General features: G+C 43.0%; 3 protein-coding genes and 1 long non-coding RNA gene across 4 annotated transcripts; 2 read left to right on the top strand and 2 right to left on the bottom strand.

Moving 5' to 3' along the window:
• Positions 1 to 6,293: 6,293 nt before the first annotated feature.
• On the bottom strand, positions 6,294 to 8,649 carry LOC112270011. Its single transcript, XR_002962283.1, has 2 exons — positions 8,310 to 8,649; positions 6,294 to 6,728 (listed from the first exon to the last, which is right to left on the bottom strand). It is a non-coding gene; the product is annotated as an uncharacterized LOC112270011 (long non-coding RNA).
• Positions 8,650 to 9,844: 1,195 nt separating this feature from the next.
• On the top strand, positions 9,845 to 13,825 carry LOC100835057 (polyadenylate-binding protein RBP45). Its single transcript, XM_003560104.4, has 7 exons — positions 9,845 to 10,377; positions 11,074 to 11,554; positions 12,406 to 12,464; positions 12,534 to 12,664; positions 12,753 to 12,849; positions 13,207 to 13,416; positions 13,594 to 13,825. Exons 1-7 carry the CDS (start codon positions 9,955 to 9,957, stop codon positions 13,594 to 13,596), a joined length of 1,404 nt encoding a protein of 467 aa, XP_003560152.2. The 5' UTR covers positions 9,845 to 9,954; the 3' UTR covers positions 13,597 to 13,825.
• A 1,861-nt stretch (positions 13,826 to 15,686) lies between these two features.
• LOC100821580 (DEAD-box ATP-dependent RNA helicase 32) lies at positions 15,687 to 20,053 on the bottom strand. The gene is made up of 8 exons (XM_003562972.4): positions 19,546 to 20,053; positions 18,736 to 19,008; positions 18,320 to 18,643; positions 17,664 to 17,852; positions 17,437 to 17,598; positions 16,753 to 17,228; positions 16,477 to 16,634; positions 15,687 to 16,390 (listed from the first exon to the last, which is right to left on the bottom strand). The coding sequence occupies exons 1-8, from the start codon at positions 19,942 to 19,944 to the stop codon at positions 16,077 to 16,079; spliced, it is 2,295 nt and encodes a 764-aa protein (XP_003563020.1). The 5' UTR covers positions 19,945 to 20,053; the 3' UTR covers positions 15,687 to 16,076.
• Positions 20,054 to 22,722: 2,669 nt separating this feature from the next.
• LOC100834448 (18.8 kDa class V heat shock protein) lies at positions 22,723 to 23,764 on the top strand. The gene is made up of 2 exons (XM_003560103.4): positions 22,723 to 23,093; positions 23,204 to 23,764. The coding sequence occupies exons 1-2, from the start codon at positions 22,901 to 22,903 to the stop codon at positions 23,467 to 23,469; spliced, it is 459 nt and encodes a 152-aa protein (XP_003560151.1). The 5' UTR covers positions 22,723 to 22,900; the 3' UTR covers positions 23,470 to 23,764.
• Positions 23,765 to 25,311: the final 1,547 nt, after the last annotated feature.

Genomic DNA, 25,311 nt, shown 5'->3' with positions numbered 1-25,311 from the left:
GGGAACATGCGAGCACAACTCAGCTGCTCTGACTTTCTGTTATAAACTACATGATCAAGTCTGAAATTCAGGGGACCTGATTAACATAAGCTACTAGTACAGCGAGGATAGCATGTGCTGCACGCAGGGAGAGGCATCTGACTTCACTGCGAGAAGTGGCTTCTGAGCTGGATGGATTCATGCATGGATAAGCTTAACTAAATTAGCACACATTCCATCTGAAGAACAATTTAGCTCGTTCGTGTATTAACAAGAGTTCGATCTGAATCAGCTCGCTCAGACAAACTAATAAAATCTTTTTTTGTTCTTTTTGTGCGGTTGCGTACGAGAGAAAGAAGGAGAAATGACGGCAAGTGCAGTTGATTAACCGCGCGCGCTTGAGTGTTCACCCAATCTCCCGCCGACGAAGTCAATGTTTTTCTACTGTTCGATCCGCACATGGTAGCCGACATCTCGATCGATTCACCGGGGCTTTCTCAGCCACGGACTGCGAATTTGCTGGGCATTGTCCCATAAAAGATTGGCTAACTATACTTGGTTCCAGTTTAAAATCGTGTCAATCTTTGTGAAACGGAATGCGTATTTTTGCATGACGTATTTTTTCGTTTGGGTCTACGAGTCCATTATCTGTATGTTGGAAGTTCGATATTACAAGGCTTTGTTTCTTCTCTCTCGTAGGTTGTTTACTTTGTTTCTCTGGGTTTTCAAATTGACATTAATTTTTGTTTATATCGAGTCATTTTATCTTACTACGAGCATTTTACATTGGTATGAGTATTTCATCTTAACATAACATAACGGCCTTCTCACTCAGGGACAATGAATTAGTTGTACCGCTACACATTCGACGTTTGTACTTCCTCCGTCCAATAAAGGATGTCTCAAGTTTATCAAAATTTGGATGTATCTAGACATGACTTAGTGTATAGATACATTCAAATCGAGACATCTTTTGTTGGATGGAGGGAGTATCTGATTTTCGTATGATGAATAAGAGAAGGGCCACCCATCACATCAGTGTTGAGTATCCGATAAAGTTCCAACGCCGAAGGATTGTACGCACGGTAATTCTGGGACGGTAAAAATACACTCTCCACACATGGTTCCAGGATCATTACTCCCTCCATTCTGAAATAAGTGACGTCAATTTGTATAAAAATCTGTGACACACTGAACTCAACAAAAATCCATACAAACTGCAGCATAGCTGTTCCTTGGCCTTAATTACCGTACACTGAACAAGCATTCTTCTTCTCCCGCACCATTTTGCTTCTCACAACAAAGATAAGGATAAAAAATGGCAGGGATCTAGCTAGGTCGATGAGTGCATGCATACATGAGAGGATAATGGCTGGATTATTATCGTTTCATGGACTACCTAGCTATAGATCTGAATACCCCATCTCGCTGCATGCATCGCGCGCGTATGTACCAACCGGTAGTTGGCTTTTGGTTCGATCGATCGATCGATCGCTGGTTCACGGTAGGGATGTAAACCGTAGCCGGCGAAAGTTCGGTTTCTAGTTCTCCTATTTAAATTTTGAATAGAAGATTTGAGAAATGAACTAGAAGTGTGAGACGACGGTGGGCGTTTGCATGGCTAGTTCACGGTTTGATCAACGTGGGTGCTACTGCGTGGGTGACCAAAACTGGCAGGATTTAATTTCCCGGCCTGTGGCATTGCGTGGTACGATAATCTATTCAGTGTCTTCATGTTACGTTGTGTGTTGGATGCTCGGTGAATGTTAATGGATGCGTTCTTTTCGGTTTATAAGACTGACTTTTCCGAAAAGCTGCACTCATCTAGCTTCCTGAAGAAGCCGCTCCCTAAATCTAGTTAGGTTTCCAAACTAGTTTAGGCTGATCTAATTTGGAAGCCTAACTAAATTTTGGGCACGACTTCTAGTGGAAGCTAGGGGAGGCCAGCTTCCTAGAGAAGCCTCAAAAAAACTGGCCCAATTTTTTGTTGCAAGCGTCTCTAGTAACCAGGCTGTCTAGGAGTACTCCGGTTCGTTGCACAGGCCAATCGAGGCCCCATGACTCCTTCAGTATTAGGGTACTGCCAAGCATCGTATATTAGACATTACCATTCGCATTAAATATATATTTAGATATAATTCATTTAATGGTTTGTATCTTAGGCCTCTTCTAGCGCTCGTCCCTTAGCTCCGGAGCCTAGAACGAAGTCTGATGTGGCACCATAGTTAATGAAGAAAAAGGAAGAACCGGTTCTTGTGCAAACGATGATCCTTGCCCCGTGACATAAGGCAAACATTAATTCTGCTCGATCCAGTGCAGTATATTTCTCCTGGGATGGAATCTGCCATAACTTGTGATGTGCCGGTGGCCCGATCTTTCGATGAGAGTGGGGATAAATATCGATTTGATGGATTTTGACCTTGACGATCCGACTATACTGTACTCGACGATATACTCAAACAATTGCTAAACCAATCTCCGATGGTTATTGATCTTGCCGTAGGCACGACTGAATAACGAGGTTCGAATTCCTGCAGACAATCGAATAAGCAGCAAAAATTATGATAAATTGCAATCTGAAATTGCAGATAATAATTTAGGCACGAGAAGTTGGGGTTCCACTGATGATCTGAACAAAACGGTAAACCTACACGTCTCGCAGATGTATATTGTAGCAAAGCTAAACAATTCGACAAGACGGTAAACCTACACATCTCGCAAATTATGACTATTTATTCTAGGGAACAATAGGGACGCTGCATGAAGCAATTTCGTTAGGTGCTACGAAATCACATATATGAAACACATGCAGCTTCCTTGTTTGGTCCTGATAATTTCCTGAAGAAGATCCATGCGCATCGTTGAGCAGGCATGTGCTGGCCTACCCTTGATTAGTATTCCCTCTGTTCCATAATTCTTGTCGAATTATTACATGTATCTAAATATTTTTTATGAGTAGATACATCCATTTTTAGGCAAATTTGAGACAAAAATTATGGAACGAAGGGAATATATACTTTCCATGCATGGATGGCTTGATGTCAATCATGCTTGTTGCTTGCCCAGCTGCTGATTTAATTTCCATTGATCTCGGTCTTCTTATTCTGTGTGAGTTCCATCTCGTCCATTCTTCGATCCCTTCAACTGAAACTGAAAGTCGCATCTTGACGCGAGGCTTGTATAAGTCTTCGGCGATCCTGCATATGAGAAATATATATGTGCGTAGTAAATTGAAACGACGACTCACGCACGTGTGTTTTTCCTAATGCTTTAGCGCCTTCTAATTCCAACTGAAAATCGCATCTTGACGCGAGGCTTGTATAAATTTTCGGTATATCTGCGTATAACAAATAAATGTGTGGTATTTTTGTATGATATAATAATTAATAAAATAATATGTTTGATAACTGTAGTCATGTCCATATCAGCTCGCCATCATTTTCCTCCTGCCCAATTCATTGCATCCTGCCACTCCCTCGCCGCCCTTCTCGCTCTTGGCCAATTCCTCACGTCTCACCATGGCTCGCTGATGATCTCCTCAGCGCCCCTTCCCACTACTCATATTGATTCTCATACGAAAAACATGAAGATTTGAGTGGATTGAGTGGGAGAACAGAGACGAAGCAAGCTGAAGAATGGGGAAATTTCTGGACCCCTCTACTCTGCCCAGTTCTCTGTTCTCTGCCTTATATTATTTTTACATTTTACATTTAGACCCTCTAACAGATATATAAATTTCAACTCACACCAACACTCCCCCTCAAGATGGGGCAAATACATCAAATAGACCCATCTTGCTACAAAAGATAGAGAACAATTTTTCTGGTAGACCTTTTGTAAGAACATCTGCTATCTGACTTGTTGATGTCACATATGGCATACAAATTACTCCTCTATTCAGTTTTTTCTTTGATAAAATGACGATCAACTTCAACATGTTTAGTACGATCATGCTGGACTGGGTTATTCGCAATATCAATTGCTGCTTTGTTATCACAATAAAACATCAAAGGCTTACTCTGATATAACCTCAGTTCAGCAAGCAGAATCTGCAGCCATAATAGCTCACATATACCATGTGCCATGGATCGAAACTCAGCGTCAGCAGTTGATCTGGCTACCACATTTTGTTTTTTACTTCGCCAAGAGACTAAATTCCTCCCAACAAATGCACAATAACCAGAAGTGGATCGCCGATCATCTAGAGAACCAGCCCAGTCTGCATCTGTATAGCACCTAACTTGTAAAGTACCTTCCTTTGTATAGAGAAGACCTTTTTCTGGGCACCCTTTAAGGTAACGTAGGATCCTTTGAACAGCATCCTGATGAGTTGTTCTTGGGTTATGCATGAATTGACTCACGACACTCAAAGCAAATGCAATATCAGGACAGTGTGGGAAAGATAAATTAACTTTCCCACAAGTCTTTGGTAGCATTCGCTATTGACCGGAGTCCCTGCATCACTACTTAATTTGTGATTTTGTTCCATGGGAATAGCAGCCGGTTTTGAACCGTGCATGCTAGTTTCTTTGAGCAGGTCCAATATATACTTTCTTTGTGTTAGAAAAATACCTTTTGGACTACGCAAGACTTCTATGCCAAGGAAGTACCTCAAATGTCCCAAATCCTTCACTTCGAACTCCTGCGCGAGATGATGCTTTAGGCCAACAATTTCATCGATATCAATTCCTGTCATCACAATATCATCTACATAGACTATCAGGATTGCAACCTTGTTGTTAGAATGTTTATAGAATAATGTATGGTCAGCGTTGCTCTGATGATAGCCTCTTTTTAGCATAGCTTGTCTGAAATGATCAAACCACGCCTTTGGTGATTGTTTCAGCCCATACAAGGAACGATGTAGGCGCAGTACTTTTCCTGTATTATGGCCGGAATCAAAACCAGGTGGAATTTTCATATACACCTCTTCATGAAGATCACCATGAAGAAATGCATTTTTTACATCCATCTGGTAGATGTTCCAATCAAAATTAATAGCACAAGATATGAGAGTCCTCACAGAGTTCATCTTTGCTACAGGTGCAAAGGTTTCCTCATAGTCTATACCATAAGTCTGTGTGTACCCCTTGGCTACAAGGCATGCTTTGTATCTATCTATCTTGCCCTCTGGTGTATGCTTAATAGTAAACACCCATTTGCATCCCACTGGTTGCTTACCTGGTGGTAGATCCACGAGCTCCCAAGTTTTTTTTTTCCAATGCTCTCATCTCATCCAGCATTGCTCCCTTCCATTTTGGGTCTTCTAAAGCTACTTTCCAGTCATGTGGTATGGAAACAGGATCCAGAGAAGCAATAAAGCTTTGGAGGGATGGACTACAATATTCATAGGAGATGTAATTGGCTATATCATATTTGTAGTCTTTAAGATACCCTGGTGTGTTTCGGGTTCTAGTTGTTTTTCGTAAGGCAATAGGTAAATTATCTACAGAAGTAGAAGGCTGATTATCACTTTGCCCTGAAGTGATAGTAGGAGCTATGGAAGAACGGATAGTATTGGTACCTGGGTCCTCATGCATTGGAAACTCTTCACCTTGAGATGGAAGTGATAAGTGCCCTGTGGCATCACCTTCGTCTCCATGACAAGAGTTATCATCACTAACACCATCATTTTCCTCCCCTTGATTTTGAGTGTTATTAGTAGATGAAGAATCACCTGAAGTGGGAGCAAGAACAAGGACGGGCACTTCACTCCCCCTTTCTTGCTGCTCTTCAGGTGGACACAAGGAAATACCAGACCCAACATTTGACCCATAATACGGTTCATTTTCACGGAAAGTTACATCCATGCTCATGAAAAACCGGTGCTAAGGACACCAACATCTATAGCCTTTCTTTGATGGAGAATAACCCATAAACACACATTTAAGAGCACGAGGATCTAATTTCCCGACCGAATTTCTATAATCATGCACAAAACAGACACTCCCAAAGACCTTTGGAGGAACCACAAATTCATTAGAATTTAGAAGACATTCGGCAGGAGTTTTGTAATCTAGAACACAAAGAGGCATGCGATTTATCAAGTACGTTGCAGTTTTAATTGCCTCGCCCCAAAGGAATTTGGGCACATTCATTGTAAACATTAATGAACGCGCAACTTCGAGCAAGTGCCTATTTTTACGTTCAGCAACACCATTTTGCTCTGGTGTATTAACACAAGATGTCTGATGTTCAATACCATTCAAAGCAAGAAACAACTCGAACTCAGGATTAACATATTCGGTACCATTGTTAGTACGTAGAATTTTAACAGTGGTTCCATGCTGATTTTTAATAAGGGCACACAAGTCTTTGAAAATTGATAACACATCACTCTTATGCTTTAGAAGATAAAGCCAAGTGTAGCGACTAAAGCAATCAATAAAGGTCACAAACCATCGGTGTCCAGAAACTGAGTGAACCTCACAGGGTCCCCAAACATCAGAGTGAATTTTTTCAAATGGTTTTTCACTTCTAAGACTAATACTAGGATAAGATCCCCTGGTATGTTTAGCTAGTTCACAAGCATCACATACCAGGGTCTCTTTAGGACACAACTTAAATAAAACAGGATAAACACGGGATAAGATAGCAAAAGAAGGATGTCCAAGCCTGCGGTGATGCAACAATAACTCTTGACAGGGAGACAAGCAACATGCAAGAGCCACTTCATCACTTCCATCATCAGGATAATAGAGTCCATCATGCTCGGTCCCAGTCCCCAAGATTCTCCCAGTCCTTAGCTCCTGAAAAGCACAACAAGTAGGATCAAACCAACTTCTACAATTAAGAGATTTATTGATAGAGCTAACTGATAAAAGATTAACTGGAAATTTGGGAACATGTAGAACAGGGGATAAGGACAATGACTTGGTGCACCTGATAGATCCACGTCCGGCAATAGGTGCCATGGATCCATCTGCTACACGGACTTTGTCCTTACCTAAACAAGGTATATATGAAACAAACAAGTCTGACCCTCCTGTCATATGGTTTCTGGCTCCTGTATCAATAATCCAAGTTTTTGATTTGGTGGTAGTAGTACTGGCTTGATGAAGTTCCATACCTTGATGAGATGTGGCGATGAGACTGGAATCAGCCTTAGAGGTACCCTGAGAGGAAGATAAGCTTTCTGAGAGTTTAAGCTTGGAGTTGAACTCCTCAAGATTCGAGCATCTACCACTGGTGGCTCCCGTAGAGACGTAGTGTGGTTAGCTTGCCTCCTATTCACACTTTGAACTCCCCCCGGCCGAGTTTTTCCTTTTTCCCACCAAGATGGATATCCATGCAGCTCAAAACATACATCCTTTGTGTGTCCATTTCTTTTACAATGATCACAGAACAGCTTGCTTTTGTCTATCTTGCCAAAGGACATAGGAGTACGACAATGTTGCATAGATAAAGCTGCACGATCATCTCTAGATTTTAAATCATCCTCCTTAGGTTGACCCAACCGAGTTTCTTCCTCAAGTACACTAGAAATAGTACCATCGAGACTGGGCCATTCAGGTTGGGAGAAAATGAGCTGCTAGCGAAGATTGAATTCCTTGTTCAATCCATCGAGAAAGAGTTTGGCCACAATAGACTCAAACCATTTATGATGGATGGGTAAATCTTGCTTGTCAATAGGCTGAAAAGGATGATAGTAATGCAGATCCCTATATAGCCGCTTTGCCTCACCAGCATATTCTATTACAGATTTTGTGCCTTGCTTCAGGTGAGTTAGCTCTTCTAGGATGCGATTTGCATGCATTTTGTTTGATTTCCCAGCAAACTGATTCTCCAAAGCCTTCCACACCTCAGGTACAGTTGACATTATCTCAACTTGTTGCCGCACTGTTGGTTCCATGCTTCCCAACAGCCATACTAATACTCTGTCATTATTCTGCTTTGTATGAGCATCACTGATTTTATGCTTTTCTACATCACCAGTAAGCATGTCCTCGTAGCCATGGGAACTTAGTATCAATTGAGCATGACGTGCCCAACTTACATAGTTCCCTGGACCAGACAACTTCACTGGGTTTGGTTCCAATGCATACTTGACTGTCTCAGTGACTGGTTTTACTTGCTGTTGTTCCAACAACTTACTGAAAAGTTCATACAGCTTCTCCATGCCCGAGTCCCCTAATTTATCTTTGCTACCATCTCCCATGGTCTTCTACTTCAACAATCCACCACGGACGCAACTATGCCAAAGCTCAATATGCCAAGGATCACCACAACAAAATGCAGGTTGGAACACACGTGCACCACTCACAAAGTATTATTTAATCCGGCAAGCTGACCAACACAACAGTTTCACAGTAGAACTTAGCAATACTAACCTTTTTTGCTTGAGCACAAGACCAAAGCTCTCGGCTCTCCTTCTTGCTCAACTGCAGCAGAGAATAGAACCCTCGCTAGGAGCCTAGGAGACTCTGCAATTGGACGGGACGGCGACACAGCACCACACCGGCGGCGATGGAGGCTCCCTGAGCACAACCTGACCGTAACAGCTCTACCACCCAACAACTCACGCAACACAGCGCCGCGCTCGATTGAATCAGGGGAAGATCACGCAGGATCGATCCGCTCTGATACCATATTGATTCTCATACGAAAAACATGAAGATTTGAGTGGATTGAGTGGGAGAACAGAGAGGAAGCAAGCTGAAGAATGGGGAAATTTCTGGACCCCTCTACTCTGCCCAGTTCTCTGTTCTCTGCCTTATATTATTTGTACATTTTACATTTATACCCTCTAACAGATATATAAATTTCAACTCACACCAACAGCTCACCAGGCCCTTGGCGCCCCACGTCACCCCTGCCCATTGCATATCTCGATGGTGCCTCATGTTCAGGCCACGCAGACAAGGAGAAGAGCAACAACGACCAGAGCCTCACCCACAGACAAAGAGAACATAGGCTGCTCCAATTTTTGCAATTCGTGGTTAGCCTCCACCAATTTCTGCAATTCGTGGTCACCATGATAAGTTTTTGAGTTTTTTCTCTTTCAAAATTCGTGCTCTACGGACTATCATCTTCAAATGGCTCTCTTACTCATACTCCAAGAATCATCACGAATTCGTTTTTGTATTTCCCAAGCTCTATAGTTTCCATGGATGGAAGATCTGGAAAAGAAGTTTGTTTGAGATGTGAGGGAAAGAGGCAGGGAAGGTGGGAGAGAGAGCGACGTAGAAGGCCAGGAGGAGAGAGGTACACAAAATCCTAATGATAATTTATTATTTAGCCAGAGATAAAAACGATGACCTGGGTTATGCGTCCCATCAAGGTGACATGGCGGCAATGACTAGTCGCAAGGGACGAGCGCTGCAACCGGCTTCAGTGTTGTATCTAAACAAACTCTCATTTATTATGTTTTATCATAGTGAAATTATGAATCTCCTTGGTAACACTAAGAGTTGTATCTAGACTAAGATACCGTACCTCTTTTTTTTAGAGGAACAACGAGCTTTATTCATTCAAAAATGTAGGAAAACATACATGATCTGGTGTATCAAATAACCACACATGTCTCCCAACATCTAGATAAGTATCGTCCATAATTTTTGTCTCAAATTACCAAAAATGAATTTTATTTTTAAAAAATGTCTACATACATATAATATTTTGACAAGAATTATGGAACGGAGGGAGCAGCTGACTGAGCTCTTTTTATATATGGAGAGAGAAATGTCGGGCATAGTTTTTTTTTTCTTTTGAGAACAATTGTCGGGCACAGCTGTGTTGCAGCGAACTGTTCGACCTTGGATACCCAGTTAGCCTGGGCCGACAGAAACGGGAGAGAATCGAAATAACACACCCAAACGTAACACAACTCGGCCCATATAACCTCGACTCGTCCCACGCTTCGTCCGCCTCTTGTCTCGGCGCATCTAAACCCCAGAACCCCCCTCTAGTCTCTCCCTCTCTCCGAGGTTTTTAGGGTTTCGCATCCGCCGCCACCGGAACCGGGGATACTTCGCGATGCAGCCGCCGTACCAGCCGCCGATGAACGGGCAGCACGCGCCCCCGCAGGCTCCGCCGCAGTCCTCTGGTCCTCCGCCTCCGCCTCCGCAGCAGCAGGTCCCCCCGCCGCAGCAGTACTACCAGGCGCCACCGCAGTACTACCAGCCGGGACCTCCGCCGCCGATGTGGGGCCATCCGCAGCAGCATATGCCTCCGCAGTACGCCCCCCCACCGCAGCAGTACGCGCCTCCGCCCCCTCACCAGTACGGGCCACCACCGCAGCAGTACGCGCAGCCGCCGCCGCAGCAGTACGGAGCGCAGATGGCGGGCGGGCCCGCGCCCGGAGGCGAGGATATCAGGTCCCTGTGGATTGGAGATCTCCAGTACTGGATGGATGAGGCCTACCTCCATAACGCTTTTGCGCCCATGGGGCCGCAGCAGGTGATGCCAATCTCTCGCTCTACTCATTCACATAGTATGCGCTTGATTGGTTTTGGTCTGTGTGAGTTGGGATATTTTTACTGTGCTTTCTCTAGTTTCGTATACCGTATGCTTCTATACTGTTTCCACATGTGATCCGCCGAATGCTTGCTTTTAGTGGCTAACAGCTAGTATATGTGTTACTTTAGTCAGTGTGGTAGGCCTGGAAACATGTTATGGTTACATTACAAGTTACAGCTTAAGTATTGCATGATGTCTGCTTTGCTAGTATTATTAGTACTCCCTCTGATCCATAATAAGTGTCTCAGATTTAGTACAAAGCTAGTACTAATTCTGAGACACTTATTATGGACCGGAGGGAGTATATGTTTTCTTTGCTAGGTTGATATAGTTTCCTTGTTTGAGTTCTGTGATCTGAATGTGTGATGTCCGACATCTTAAGTAGGGCCATGATATGTTACCAGGTATATCTGCTGTATCGGGTCATACTTTTGTAGTTTTTGCATTTACTATGCTTTGGCTTTCTTCTGCTTTAACGTCGCCTTTTATAACTTTAGAAGTGTGATCTCTTGTTAAGGTTATGCTTTTTTTCTATTTTTTCAAAAACAATTGCGCTTTTATATTTTTCTGAGACATAATAAACCTTTCTGTACAAGTATTTTTCTCGTAGGTGTTAATACTATCTAGAAATTGCAGGTTGCCTCAGTGAAAATTATCCGCAACAAGCAAACTGGACAGCCAGAGGGTTATGGTTTTATTGAATTTCACTCTCGAGCTGCTGCAGAATATGCCCTGGCGTCCTTTAATGGGCATGCGATGCCTAATGTTGATCTGCCTTTTAAACTAAACTGGGCTTCTGCTAGCGCTGGTGATAGGCGTGGGGATGATGGTTCTGATCACACAATATTTGTTGGTGATTTGGCTTCTGATGTTACTGACTCCATGCTGCAAGAAATATTCAAAGCCAGCTACCCTTCAGTTAGAGGAGCTAACGTTGTTACCGACAGGGCAACAGGACGCTCCAAAGGATACGGTTTTGTACGTTTTGGGGATGTAAATGAGCAGACACGTGCTATGACTGAGATGAATGGTGTGACATTGTCTTCAAGGCAATTGAGGATTGGGCCTGCGGCCAACAAGAAGAATATGGGTACTCAGCAGACATATTCGACTAATGGTACTTCTTTTCGGAAACTTTAGCCATTAAATTTTTAATTCTTCTGATGTTTCATCACCTGCTTATATATAAACTTGTAGGGAGTACTCGTTTTTAGAACCTCTCTATGGGTGCATCGTCTTTTGTACTTCAAACTTGTCCAAAACACTGATTGTTCTTCTTTTTTTCTTGATCAAGTGTTTTGTTAGCACATGTCCTCTTTCTAGTCAATTTACTTCAGGTCACTGTAGTCGGCATTGCTTCTGTTACTCTGCGAACAAATATTTTTCGTCCCATTCTTTCCTTTCTAAGGTTGGCATAAATGAACACCACTAAGTAATTAATAAGCTAAACAAAATTCATGTTTCTCAAAGCAGGATGCCATGCCATCTTCATTTAGGACTTGGAATGTCTTCAGATGACATGCATATCTCCTATAATCTGTGGCCTCAGTTAGGTCAGTGTTTTAATTTTGTGAGAATTTGGCTCTCAATTGCTTTAGTAGGCAATTGTGCTATCTCTCTGTTTTAACATTGTGATTTTAGCTTTCATGTTCCAGTGCTAGCTTAAATTATTTTCTCTATCTAGACTCCCAACGCAGTTTATTAAATTACGTTTGTTTTCTTCTCCCCGCTACCTTTCTCGGCAATAGTTCCTAGTTCTATTGTTGATTCATTGTTGCCAGATAACAGTATTTTCACGCACTTTATTTCATCACTTCACTGCTAACAGTGTACTGTATAAGTTTTGAGCGTCGTGTGAAATTTTCAGTCTGAACCCCAGCTGGGTTTCCCGGTTTTTGTTCCGTTTTGCATTTTGCTTCTTTGGTGATATTTTCTGAAGTCACTTATGTATATTTTATTGTGGCACAGGGTACCAGTCCCAGAGCTCTCAAGGAAATGATGTTCAGAATGATCCCAATAATACTACAGTGAGTGACTTGCTAATTTCTTAAATTCTGAGAGTTGCTGTTTCCTTATTTTTCGTACTTGTGCGCTAGATCTTTGTGGGCGGGTTAGATTCCAATATAGATGAGAACTATCTAAGGCAAGTTTTTACTCCATATGGCGAAGTTGGTTATGTGAAGATTCCTGTAGGCAAGCGTTGTGGATTTGTCCAATTTACCAGCAGGTTAATAAAATCTTCAGGCTTTTTATTAATCATCCTAGCTAATATACGTGACCTAATTGTTGCTTTCTTTTCATTGCTGGACTTTCAGGTCATGCGCTGAGGAAGCCATCAATGCGCTGAACGGGACCCCGATTGGCGGGAATAATGTTCGTCTTTCATGGGGCCGTAGTACCCAAAACAAACAGGTACTTTTATACAGTTGTTTACGGTGCGTTTGGTTGAGGGTTAAGGAAGGATTTTGGTTGGAAGGATGGGAAATGAATGGGATGAGCCCATTCTTTGCTTGGTTGAAGGGATGGGATGGATACTGTGTTTTGGTGAGTCCACATGAAGCTAGCAGTCTGGTTGAGCTCGTCCGGTAAATTTTGCTGGGTTTCACCAAACTATTTTGAAAGTATGGCTATCCTTATCCCGTTGATCCTCTGAACCAAGCATTGCATATCCACCTAAATCTGGTTATCCCTGTCCCATCCGTTTCTTAGCTCTCAACCAAACACATCTTGCTGTGTGTATATTGACAAACACAAAAAATTTTGTTTCAGGCTCCCCAGCAGGATGCAAACCAGGGTAATGGCAGCAATTACTATGGATACCAACAGGGTAATGATGCTTACTATGGTGCACCCAATGCGCAAGATCCTAGCATGCAAAACTATGGATATTCTGGTTATGGCAATTACGAGCAGCAGCAGCCAGCACAGCAGCAGCAACCACCGCCTTCTCAGCAGCAGCAGCAGCAGCCCCCACAGCAGGCAAGAAATTGACAACCCAATCTATCCTACTGTTTATCTTTTTTAAGTCCAACTGGTTTTTTGTGGCCAATATCATTTATGTAACAAATCCATTTCAGTGATTTTCATCATTGTTCACATGCTACTATGCTGGCTTTATTTTTGGCTGATGATTAACTTGGGCCTTACATTTTGCAGTGACCATCGGGCGATGCATCAGTCAGATTGCCAGGATGAGGGTTGCATGGCATGAATAGCACCACCTCATGAGTTATCATATAGTGATCCCTGTTTGTAAGCCGAGTCGTACTAGAACTTTGACGGTAGCTCTAGTTTTATTTTGTGCTTCTCGGGGTGCTAAATTATCAAACTAGTTCATGACTGAATTATGGATATTAATGTTCTGTGGATCATCGGTTGGCTTGTTCAATGTGGACGCTCCTCTCGTGGAAAAATGTCCTCCACTTTTCTTCAGCTTTACTCTTATTGCCACTGCAGCGTGTCCAGAGGCTCCTCCAGTTATCCCGACTCCCCTCTCTCGAAAGCATCCTTCTCCATCGTTCCTCTCTCCCTCTCTTCTCTACCCTTTGATGGCTAGGGTTTGGCTGCCAGCTCTGCTGCCGCCGGCCGCTGCCTCCCCATATGTCACTGCATCGGTGCATCCCCTCGTCTCTCTCGGAAGTCGGAACCCAGGATGGTTGTGTTCAACCCGTCACATCCATCTTTTCACTCATTATCCCCCGTCCATGAAATTATGAAAGTAGAGAAAAATGGTATCCATATCCATTGGACATGCGAGTATATGTGGAGATCCATAGATCAACAAAAATGACTTAAAACAACTACTTCCTCCGTCAACAAAAGACGTCTCAAGTTTGTTAAAATTTAAATGTATCTAGACATGACTTAGCGTATAGATGCATTCAAATTTGATCAAAATTGAGACATCCTTCGTTGGACGGAGGAAATATGTTACTTGGGATCTGGTCTGAGATGGCCTGGTGAGGTATTCGTGGGAGGGGTGTGTTGTCTGGTAGCTGGTTGTATTCAGAGGGTGGGGTGGGGAGAATTAGGATTAGGGTTCAGGAGTGGACAATGAGGGATTATGTGACAACTTATATTTATATGAAATATGACAGACCTATGGACCAGTATGTCAATAATTTGTTTAGTTCCTTGAATAACTAAATATCTATGGAGCGTAATCACGCTCTACATGAGCATTTCGTAGGCAAAGTATATGTGAATGTCCAATTTCAGGGTATCCATTGCCATCTTTAGTCATGCATCTAATTATCTATAAATGCAAGTCTTTTGTTGTGTGGTTCGTTAGTTTGGTTAATGTCTGTGAGCCAGAAATCTCTTACTAATATAAAGATCCGATTACCGTTTGCATTGGGGTTGCAAACGAAAATCTTGGGTGAGCTGAACAGTGCGAAGCTCAGATTGTTTTAATGACCGAGCAAGCAGTTTTGAATTTTGGGCGGAGCTATCCCGAGCCGGCGACAACGTAGTACTCCTAGCTCTTAGATAAAGATATAGGCTAGTATGATACTGCAGACGAGGAAGTTCGCGCTGAAGATATCTTGTACTCCGTCCGTTTCATAATTTTTGTCGAAATATTACATGTATCTAAACGCATTTTAAGAATAGATATATTTAATTTTGATCAAATTTGAGACAAAAATTATTAAACGGAGGAGTACTCCGTATGGCCTTGCTTTGTGCAAGACTGCGAACGAGATACCAAGGGCAAACAAAACATGGGTCACATAGTGAGATTTTTCTTGCCACCCGAGCCTCCCAGGGGTAGACCATTCACTGTCATCGTTTGACAGACAGTGGAGATCCCACCCACACTACAGCAGGAAATTACAGATGAAGAAAAATGTGAAAAACCGGATTGAGAGAGCTCGTCGAAAACAACTGTGCCGCGAAGAACTAAAGCTGCTGGGCTGCGCCGGATTGCCGGGATGCGAGGAGCCCGCTTTTCGGCTGCACACACCAAACTGCAGAATTTGATGCCGGGGATGTCTGAGACTCTGAGTCCGTCTGTCGAGTTGCTAATGAAGAACCTCGCTTGGCAGTAAACCCATCTCTATACATCCTTTGTTTTGTTGTGTGCAGAATTTGATGCCGGGGATGTCTGAGTCCGTCTGTCGAGTTGTTAATGAAGAACCTTGCTCGGCAGTAAACCCATGTATATAAATCCTTTGTTTTGTTGTGAGCCGTCTTAACATAGATAGGTGTACGCTTCAGCATATGTTTAAAGATAACTCCATAGAATAATCGCACGCATTGAAATACTCCCAGCATCCCATAAGCGACGACTTTCTCTTACATGTATCCAGACGATTTAAATTTGAATCAGTTAATATGAGACTGAGGTAGTACTAGAAAATATCATCAATCTAAAGGACCCTTCAAGCTTGCAAACCTAGGTTAACTGTTCCTGGCAGAACCCCGTCAGAAGTGAATGGCGCTGCAGCTACGAGGTATGGCCAAGAAAGTGGAATAATGTCTAACTATATGAACTCCAATGGAACCACGCGGTAGGACATCATCAAAATTTCGTCTCTCCAGTGTAGAGAGCTCATTAGTCTACACCACCAAAAAAAGGAACAAATCCTATGATGGTGTATGTTTCAGCACAATCACCCAGCGCCATCAGAACCTGAAGTTTAGCCGTGCATTTGACCTAGAAGCTTCAGGGCCAGTGCCTCCTGCTGCGCAAGAAGGTCCCCATCCTTGGTGCCATTGTCATCTTCGTCGCTGTTGTTGAAGTACTTCTTTTTACCCTTGGATGCTGTGTTGCGGCCTCTGTCCGACTCCGAGCCACTGTCCTCGGACACGTCATCTGTTTCTTCCTGCCTCTTGCGCTTTAGCTTCATCTTCTTCTGCAGCTTCTTCTCGTGCAAACTCTTCTTGTGCTGGGCCTTGTCCTCCTTGTCATCCTCCTGCATTTCTCTCAGCATCTCTGCATATCTTTGTGATACTGCAGCAATGGAGCCAAAAGTAATGAGATTTGAGTCACACTGGTGCAAGGCTATAGGCATGAATTGAAAAAGAAGCTGAACAAACTTTTATCCTTGTGAATCACATCGTCTGAGCCCACTTCTTCAGCTAGAGATGCCAGAGGATCAATTGCGTTGCCCTCGTCGTCGTACTTGACCCTTGTTCCCAAAGGCCTGTGCATATTTATCTTCAGCTTCTTCTTCTTCGAGGGCCTGATTGCCAGCCTGACAAGAACATATTAGCATAACCGGTAGAAAACATCAGAACTGGAAGTTTGGTAGCGTGTAGTTGAGAGGTAGGAACATGCCCTAGTGTGAAAATTACAAGTTAAAAGGGGCATACTCTTCGAATTTTTCTGATTCCGTATTTGTGTCCCTGCTGGGCATTTTGGGGTAAAGGACATCCTCAATTCCATCATAAATATTTGCATCTGCGTTGGGCATCTTCGGTTTAAGGATATCATCGTCAGGCCCATCATCTGCAAGCATTTCACGATTTACCTGCGGATTTATTTCGATAACTTTACGGTTTTTTTGCATCTGTTTCACATCAGTGTCTTCCATATCCTTCTTTGATACATTCTTCTTGTGGCTTACGAAGCGGATTTTGGGGGTAACAGGAAGACCAAGCGAAGAAGCGTATGCAGCAAAACTCTCCGCAGAGAACCTGCTCAGATCAAACACCTCTTTGTCTCTTTGTAGGTAGACTGACTTGAGATAGGTAACAAAAGCTCTTTTACCCAGTTGCTGCAGATTCGGAAATTTAACTAGCACTGCTGCTATATTCTGAGATATTTGCTCCAGTTTTTCCACTTTTGGCTAAAAGAAAGCAAACTTGGACAGTTAGTGTCAAAATAAAACCAGAAATGAAAGATAAGCACTAGTTGAGCAGCTATATGGTAGAACCGCCTATCAATGACATGCCACCAAGCCTAGCCTATTTAGGCTAAAGGTTTATCTCGGACAAAAGAAAATTAGGTCCGAAACAAACTATGCATAATATTAACTGATAATCCTTACTGCTGACCTTGCGACTACGTATAGGTATTTTACTTTCAGTTGCCTTCAATTTTTCAAGCATTCTTTCTTCCTCCGGGCACAGGAATATAAGAGATTTTCCTTTCCTGTTGTAACGAGCTGTACGACCAACTCTATGGATGTACAGTGCAATGCTTTCTGGACAATCAACCTACAAAGGCAACAAGTAAGTTGCAGTTTCAAGCAAAAATATTTGTTCTTGAGATAAGAATATACCTGTACCACCCAGTCCACATTCCCTATGTCCAATCCTCTAGCAAATATATCAGTTGAGAACAGAACCGAAGTACTTTCATTGAATTCTGCTACTATGGCCTGCTGTACTTCGTATTTCATCCGCCCATGCATACATTTTAAAGGAACACCAGGACGAAGTTTCTTGAAAATTTCATAAACAAATTTGACCTGCAAAAGTCCCATATTGTTAGATAAAGAAAATCCAACAAAAACTAATGCTCAAACAATCATATTTTGTAAATATGCACTGTATCTTGGTGCAGTCATGCAGGCACCATTGGTTTAGGAGCCATATAAAATATAAATGAAAATTCCGCAGGGAAAATCCAGACATATTTGCTCTAGGTACATATAAATTTCATGATCAAATTCATTCTATGTCTAGTGGAAAAAAATGGTAAATCAGAAGAAAAGAAAAGGATAAAAATACCAATGCCAATATGCACAGAAAGTTTATATTTGGTAGTTCTGAATGCATTATAAATTTGAAGCAAGGATTTTGAAGGGCATTACACCACTACATACTGAATCAAGAAAGCAAGGAATTGTTTATGTTTATTTGGTGCCCAAGCAGGAAGTTGCTTACAGGAGTGCAAGCAAAGGTGATTGCATGGCATAAGTTGACAAATGGTTACCTGTTTAACACTTGATAAGAAGACTAGTATTTTTGACTTTAGATGCCTTTTGATGAAGCTCCAGAGCATATTCAGCTTCTGTTCAAGGGGCACGATCATGGCACATTGCTCAAGGTTATCTGGGGTGGCTGTGCTAGCTTGTTCATGCACACTAACATATTCAGGATTCTTGAGGCTAACCCTTGCAAGGTCCTTGATTGACTTTGTCTGTGTAGCAGAAAACAGTAATGTTTGTCTAACTTTGGGAATCTGGGAAATGATAGCGTCTACTTGGAATTGAAAATCACGATGAAGCATTTGATCTGCCTCATCCAGCACCAACATCTGTTGCATACCAAAAAGAAATGATTTTTAGATTATCCACATCTCGCCATTAGGAATTTGCCATAATCATAAATCAAGTTATGTCTGGTAACCTGGAGATTTGAGCAATCGAAGTTTGGAGTCTCATCGAAGTGCTGGACTAACCGCCCAGGAGTGCACACTATGATATTCAAGCTGTTTATGCGTTCTTTTTCCTCCTTGATACCAGTGCGCTTAACAATAGCACCGCCACTGAAGCTATGGAACTTTCCCACCTTCCTGAACACATCCCAAATTTGTCCAGCTAAATCATTAGTGGGAGACAGAATAATGCAACCCACGCCATCCTCCGGACCCCATCTTTCCCTATACAGCTTCTCTATAACCTGCCAAAAAGGATTGTGGTAAGGTAAGCTACCCAAGGGAATTTTAATCATTCTTATGAACCACATTCCTTTGCAGCAGCACTTGACATGACTACATGATGAGCTACACAGTGAAAATGTAACAAATACCAGTTTTCAGAGCACAAGACACCGAGCCAGCAAGGAACTATGAAAATAATCTTACTCCTATACAAGAGTCAATCAGTGGCGGCGGTCTATCACCGTCTCACCTCATTCTATTGTAAAAAAGAGTAAAAGATTCATCACTTATTTCTAATGCAAACAACAGATCTACTGCAATAAACTGAGATGGTAGTGATGTTTGCAACAAGAGTTGGAGATAAGATTACTAGCTAAAATTACTATGTATAATAGTTGTTTCGGTCAAATTTATCTATAGAGAGTAGTCTAATTTGTTTTATCCGAACACACGGTTATTTAGCTAGTTTATCCTAAAAATTCGCAGTGCTACGACCGTTCTTGCTCTGCACTCCCTACAAGTGGAATTTAGGGAGTAAATTAGCAGCTTAGGCATACCGGGATGACGAAGGCGAGGGTCTTGCCGGACCCGGTCTTGGCCGCGCCTAGGACATCGCGGCCGCAGAGCGCGTGGGGCAGGGCAGCGCGCTGGATCTCGCTCATCTCAGTGTACCGCGCCTTCCGCAGGGCGTCCTTGGTCTTCTGCGACAGCGGCAGCTCGTCAAACCGCGTGCACGCGCCATACTCCGAATACTCCCCGGCAGCCGCCTTGGCTATTATCTTTCGTGCGTTTGCCCGTGCGTCGTCGTCGGCGGCGGCGGAGGACTCGGAGGGGGGAGGGGGCTTGGTTCCCGGAAGGGGCTTGCCGGCGTCTATCCAAGCCTCGAGGAGGCGGATCTCGTCGGCCTCCTTGAGACGGGTCTGCTTCGCCACGACGCGGCGCTGCGGCCGGCCCATGGCTCCGGCCGGAGATGCTAGGGTTTAGGGTTTTGCTGGCGAAGGTTCTAGAAGGCTGAAGGCGTGGGGCTCTGGTTTACCCTGAGTCCTGCCTGACCGGCAACAAGCATTCTTATTCAGAACACTTTCCGTGAACCCTCGGAGAGGGCGTATTCCTACAATAGAATACTCCGGTATTCAACACCAGCTCCGTATGCCCGTACAAATCCATGTTCGTTATTTCAGAACCACTTACACGGATCCGTCACTTATTTCAAAACGAATCGAGTATAATTTTAAAAATGAGAGAGCAATTAGTTTTGACGAATCGAGTATAATTTTAGGTGCCAAATGAAAGTTTTACGGTTACACCTATTTAGTTTTGACGAGCAAGCTGAAATCGACTAATGGAGCACATTATAACACAAGTAACATGTGACACTATTGGTTGCTCTAGAACCGTGCACATAATTGTTAACACAAGTGTCGCAAAATGAGGTACTATCAAGATGAACACATATGAAATGATACGGTGAATACTATGACCTATGAATTGGAATCATAATTGAACATTTGATGGGCCTACTATAGTTAACAACTTAACCTTCCCCAGGACAAGTTTGCTTTGTAGTTCTACCATCCAATAAATCTAGCTCAAGACATGCCGATACAATCTGATCTCAGAAAACCACAAACAACCTATATAACCCAAATTTAAACAGTTTCATATTTCTCACTTAAATGTTGCGGTCTTGAGTAGACTTGGGCATGGGCAGCCCGGCTCGAAGCCCGGCTTCCCAGTGCAGGCCCGGGCCTGAGTATTGTGCCCGAAGCCCGGACCGAAAGCCCGAAATTGGTTAAAATCAATATTTTCTAAAATAGATATAAAAACATTTATTTATCCGAAAATGATTATTTTAATACAACAATGGCCATTGTCCCTGTTTCGTACTGGGCTTGGGGTTTTTCCGCTAGGCTTTATGAAACCCAGCCCAAAACCCGACACGGCTCGGGTTTTGCCCATTTGTAGCCTTTAGGGAGTTTGTCAAAACATCTTTTATGTAGTTAAAACAATTGGGCTGAAAGTCACCGTGATTTGTTGATAATGCATTGGATCCTAGTTATAGCGGTCGAGATTTAAAACTCCACATAATAGATATTTATTATCCTAACATTATCTCCTCCATTGGTCATATATTGGAGCATCATTATATGTTCAGTTAAAAATTTATTCATTGCAGGAAATAATATTTATAGAACCGTATTATTTGTAATCACATAATAGGGATGAATGAAGCCATAAATTTATATCTCCGGCACTTTGAAAGGATCCACCATCTATATTAACCCACAATTTAAATCCCATTAATTAAGTAGCAAAATCTTGAAAAGGATTATTGCATGGTTTAACAAAATTATGGTGGATTTCATTTGCTAACTACATGCATGCATGCCATACCTCATATCGCTCGTCGCAAGTCACAAGTCACACAGGTAATCACGAGAAAAATTTACAAGTCATTGTGTCTCTAAAATGTTACTCCCTCCGATCCATATAGGTGCCGGATTTAGTACAAATTTGTACTAACTTTGTACTCAATGTCTAAATCCAAGAGAATTATTATGGATCAGAGGGAGCAGAAGACAAGAGGAGATCCTCTTTATATTTTGGTTTATCGCCATACTGAACCATCCATAGAGTTTTAGAATGGGTCTCATGTAGACATGGATACAATATTATGGGGTTACGAATCCTAACAAGATATGCATGTTTCGTTTCTCATCTTAAAAAAAAGGATTTAGTGCTTTCTTAGTGTGTAGGTTTGCGTCGTTCTTCCCTTTGGGGGCTTCGTTTGGGGAACGCTAGTTTGGTTCGTGAGGGGGTCTCGGTCGAAGGGCGGCTGCTGAGCACGTGTTGGTCGTCACTGCCAGACCTGGCAAGTTCAATGCATTGTTCTCTATCCTGAAGATAGGTTGGTGGAAGACGGTGGCGGCTGATTCTGGAGCGTGCGCATACGGCACACACTGGGAAATAGCTTGACCGGTTGTGCCTTCGTGGCCTCTGGATTTTGATGTTGGGCAATGGTGTGCGGTCTGGGCATACGGCTCCGATAATAGCCACACCTTTCATCTGGCTAGTAGGTATAGCTTGGTGGTTTTGGGTTGTTTGATCGATGTATTCAATTTGTCAGACTTGTTAAATAAATCAACAAAAATGGTTGTGTGCATCATTTTGATTCAGAGTCCGGAAGTCTCAACGTCCTTTTCAACTCCTTTTCGAAAAAGAAATGTGTAGGTGTCATGAACTGATATACTAAAACAAATAGGGCATGGTACTCGTCTACTCGACAAAGAACACAGAGAACAAGAAAGATGGTCCGCAGAAATGCGCTCATATTTATTTGCCAACAAAATTATAAGGCTGTCAAGATTCTTTTGGAAAAAAAAACATGAATACCGGCAATTTATGCAACCTTGTAAATACTCAAAAAGGTTCCTTCAGGCAAATTTCAAAATGCTCGATTTCAGACAATTTTTGTTGGCATAGAGTGGATCCATTTTACCAAAAAAATTTTTACCAAATTTTATCATTTTTCTTTTTTTTACCAAATTTTATCAATTTTCTTTGCTTCCCTGGAAACTGGCATCTCGTATCGTCTTCAATTTTGCTACGTGGGGCTGATGGACCACGGACTTGAGCCATACGCCGTGTCCACCGCAGCCACTGGTAGTGACAAAGCCCTCCCCAAGATATTTGTAGCCAAAGAGGCGTCTTCAGCATTGAACCAGAGGCCTCTCTTTTCAGCACATGCGCGCCGCAAATGCTGAGCCGCAAGTTGCACTCGCACTCTCAAGTCTCAAACATTTAAAAAGGCAGAGAGTGGCTGAAAATGACCGAAAGCGGCAAGGTAACAGAACAAAGCAAAGAAGCCACAGAACAAGGTAGCTAAGGCAAAACACCCCAAAGGGATTCTCAATGGATTACCCAACGGAGGAGGTGCACGAGCACCCAGGGCTCCGAGCGGCCAATCCATGGCGCCAGTGGTGGCAGTGGCAGCTCTACTCCCTCCTCTCATCTTCTTCTTCTCCGTCTCCGGCCACGCGGCCGCCCAACCACGTCGGCTGGGACGAGACCGCCGCCGCGCACATCTTCACCGCCAGCCTCCCCGGTAACTAACTAACTCCATTTTCGTGTTTCTTGTTTCTCTGGTTAATTAACTGGTTTCTGGTTGTGTTGTGGTGTTAATTAATCCGATGCTGTTTGTGCTGATTGGTTTAGGCGTGAGGAAGGAGGAGGTGAGGGTGGAGGTGGAGGACGGGAAATACCTGGTCATCCGCACCGAGCTCGACGGCGCGGAAGCCGACCGGAGAAGCTTCGCGAGAAAGTTCCGGCTGCCTGGGATGGTGGACGCCGCCGGCATCTCCGCCGAGTACGAGCACGGCGTGCTGACCGTGACGGTCCCGAGGATGCACACCCGGGCTCGGCCCGTTGTGGATCTCGCTGGGCCGGGGCCGGCCTGCGACCCTGTGGCCCGGGCTGCTTGAGCTGGTTTATTATTGTAATTTCCCTAAAAAAAAACTAGTGCCCCCTAAAAAAATGTTGTACTGCTAGTACTAGTAGACAGGTGAAGATTGCTGTTATTTTTCATTTTAAGTTGGTTTATGAATTTGATGGGGATGGATAACGTCCATCTTGTCGGAGCCCGAGGTACTGGCAATATCTTGTCGTATTTTATCGGCTTGCTCGTGTGTGTTGGTACTCACATGCTACCCATGTGAACAAATAGTAGTAGTATTAAGCAGCGAGAGTTACAATCTCTGAAAAGGGTAAATTACGAAATTATTTTGTAAACACGTAGCACCTAACCACACAGGAGGGTGCTTGGAGGCTCCAACAAGCAAAAAGAACCTCCTAGCACTACTGCACTGTAAAGTTTCAACCGAAGCAATCTATGTACTGTTGCGTGTGTTGATGCTTGTCGAAAATTCAAGATCTTTGTGACGGAGGTATCCTGATCGAAGACCAAGAATTCTTGCCCGGCACCTTCCATAGAGAAAGAAATAAACTCTTTCTATGCCATCTGATAATAAAAACATCATGCATCAGATACACAAGAAAAAGAAAGCACCACTAGAGAACCACAAGGCGAAGAGCCATTCCCAAATACCACATCGTGGACCCGTTAAGATAAAGGTATAGAGAGGAAAAAGCATCTTCACCAACAAATCCTTTGACAAAATCAAAGAATTTGCATCAACCATGGGAAAATCAAGAAAGGAGCATAACATCGTGGAGGAGAAATATGACTAGTCATGTCCGGCGAGCCACTCCGACGGGCGAGCCACCACCATGCCGAATCGCCGAACATGGGGGGTGAGTAGCTTCCTAGAAATATATTGAGCAGAGCAACTTATTCAGGGTTTTGCCCTCAAGAGTCTTAGCACGAGGTCCATATCACCCGAGATGGGGATGGATCCCCCCCCCCCCCCCCAGGCAAGCTCCATCCGGCCAAGATGAACACAACAAACAACAAAATGAAAAGGGGAGCCAAGGCATCGTTACGCACGAGATGGATAAATAGAGGAAGATATGGGTGGGGAGTCTCTCTCGACCAGTAGAGCTGAGGGATAAGAGGGGGAGAAAAACAAGGGTGGATGCCATTTAAAAACTCTATACATAATTGTTTAAGGTTGTGCGATGGCCTCCATTGGATAGTTCGCACCTTTTATATGTTGATGCTTCACAAGATAACAAGTTATAACAACCAAGATTCACAACTAGCTACCCAGAGTCTTATCACATTGGCTCGGAAGTAGTTTAAAGGAAACCTATCATGACACACGATAACATTGACAACCCTACTTGAAACCCTAATTTGTTATTGATGGACGATAAAATAGTCAACTGAGCTCATGTTTTTTGGACGACTAATAATACTCCTTCCATTTTTCAACGTATGATTTATATTTCGTTGTTTTTATGAAACATAGGGTGCAACCACCCACCATCGTCCCGTTAATCTTTTGGAAATAGTTGTGGTACTAAAAGAAGGAAACTTCATGTGTACTCCAATAAAAAACACATAATAACGGCTAAACGACAACGTGTGATGATGTCTTGGTATTCGGGCGGAAATATGATACCCCTTATAGAGAAAATGGAATTTTAATTTCTAACAAGAGGACATGTTATATTTGATCTCGGAAAGTTCACCTAAACATGACTCTGGTTGATTCTTATGCAAGAGATACCAATAATGAAAAATAATAGGCCCGGGCAATAAAATGAAGATAAGTTTACATGGAATTGGGTTTATCCAGCGCCAACAATATATTGTATGCAGGTAGGTGGTGTTAGCTTAAACCTGATCTATGTATTAGCATGTT

Source organism: Brachypodium distachyon, chromosome 1 (assembly GCF_000005505.3).
Source record: "Brachypodium distachyon strain Bd21 chromosome 1, Brachypodium_distachyon_v3.0, whole genome shotgun sequence".
Lineage (NCBI taxonomy): Eukaryota > Viridiplantae > Streptophyta > Magnoliopsida > Poales > Poaceae > Brachypodium > Brachypodium distachyon.
This window is presented reverse-complemented; position numbering and strand designations above follow the sequence as displayed.

Bases quoted from the DNA above. Each gene is read 5' to 3' on its own strand.
- LOC100835057 (XM_003560104.4), top strand. From the start codon at position 9,955: ATGCAGCCGCCGTACCAGCCGCCGATGAACGGGCAGCACGCGCCCCCG. The intron at 10,378-11,073 runs GTGATGCCAATC...TAGAAATTGCAG, and splicing joins CGCCCATGGGGCCGCAGCAG to GTTGCCTCAGTGAAAATTAT. The intron at 11,555-12,405 runs GTACTTCTTTTC...ATTGTGGCACAG, and splicing joins GCAGACATATTCGACTAATG to GGTACCAGTCCCAGAGCTCT.
- LOC100821580 (XM_003562972.4), bottom strand. From the start codon at position 19,944: ATGGGCCGGCCGCAGCGCCGCGTCGTGGCGAAGCAGACCCGTCTCAAG. The intron at 17,853-18,319 runs GTAACCATTTGT...GGACTTTTGCAG, and splicing joins TCTTATCAAGTGTTAAACAG to GTCAAATTTGTTTATGAAAT. The intron at 16,391-16,476 runs GTTTGTTCAGCT...CCATTGCTGCAG, and splicing joins TGTGATTCACAAGGATAAAA to TATCACAAAGATATGCAGAG.
- LOC100834448 (XM_003560103.4), top strand. From the start codon at position 22,901: ATGGATTACCCAACGGAGGAGGTGCACGAGCACCCAGGGCTCCGAGCG. The intron at 23,094-23,203 runs GTAACTAACTAA...TGATTGGTTTAG, and splicing joins CTTCACCGCCAGCCTCCCCG to GCGTGAGGAAGGAGGAGGTG.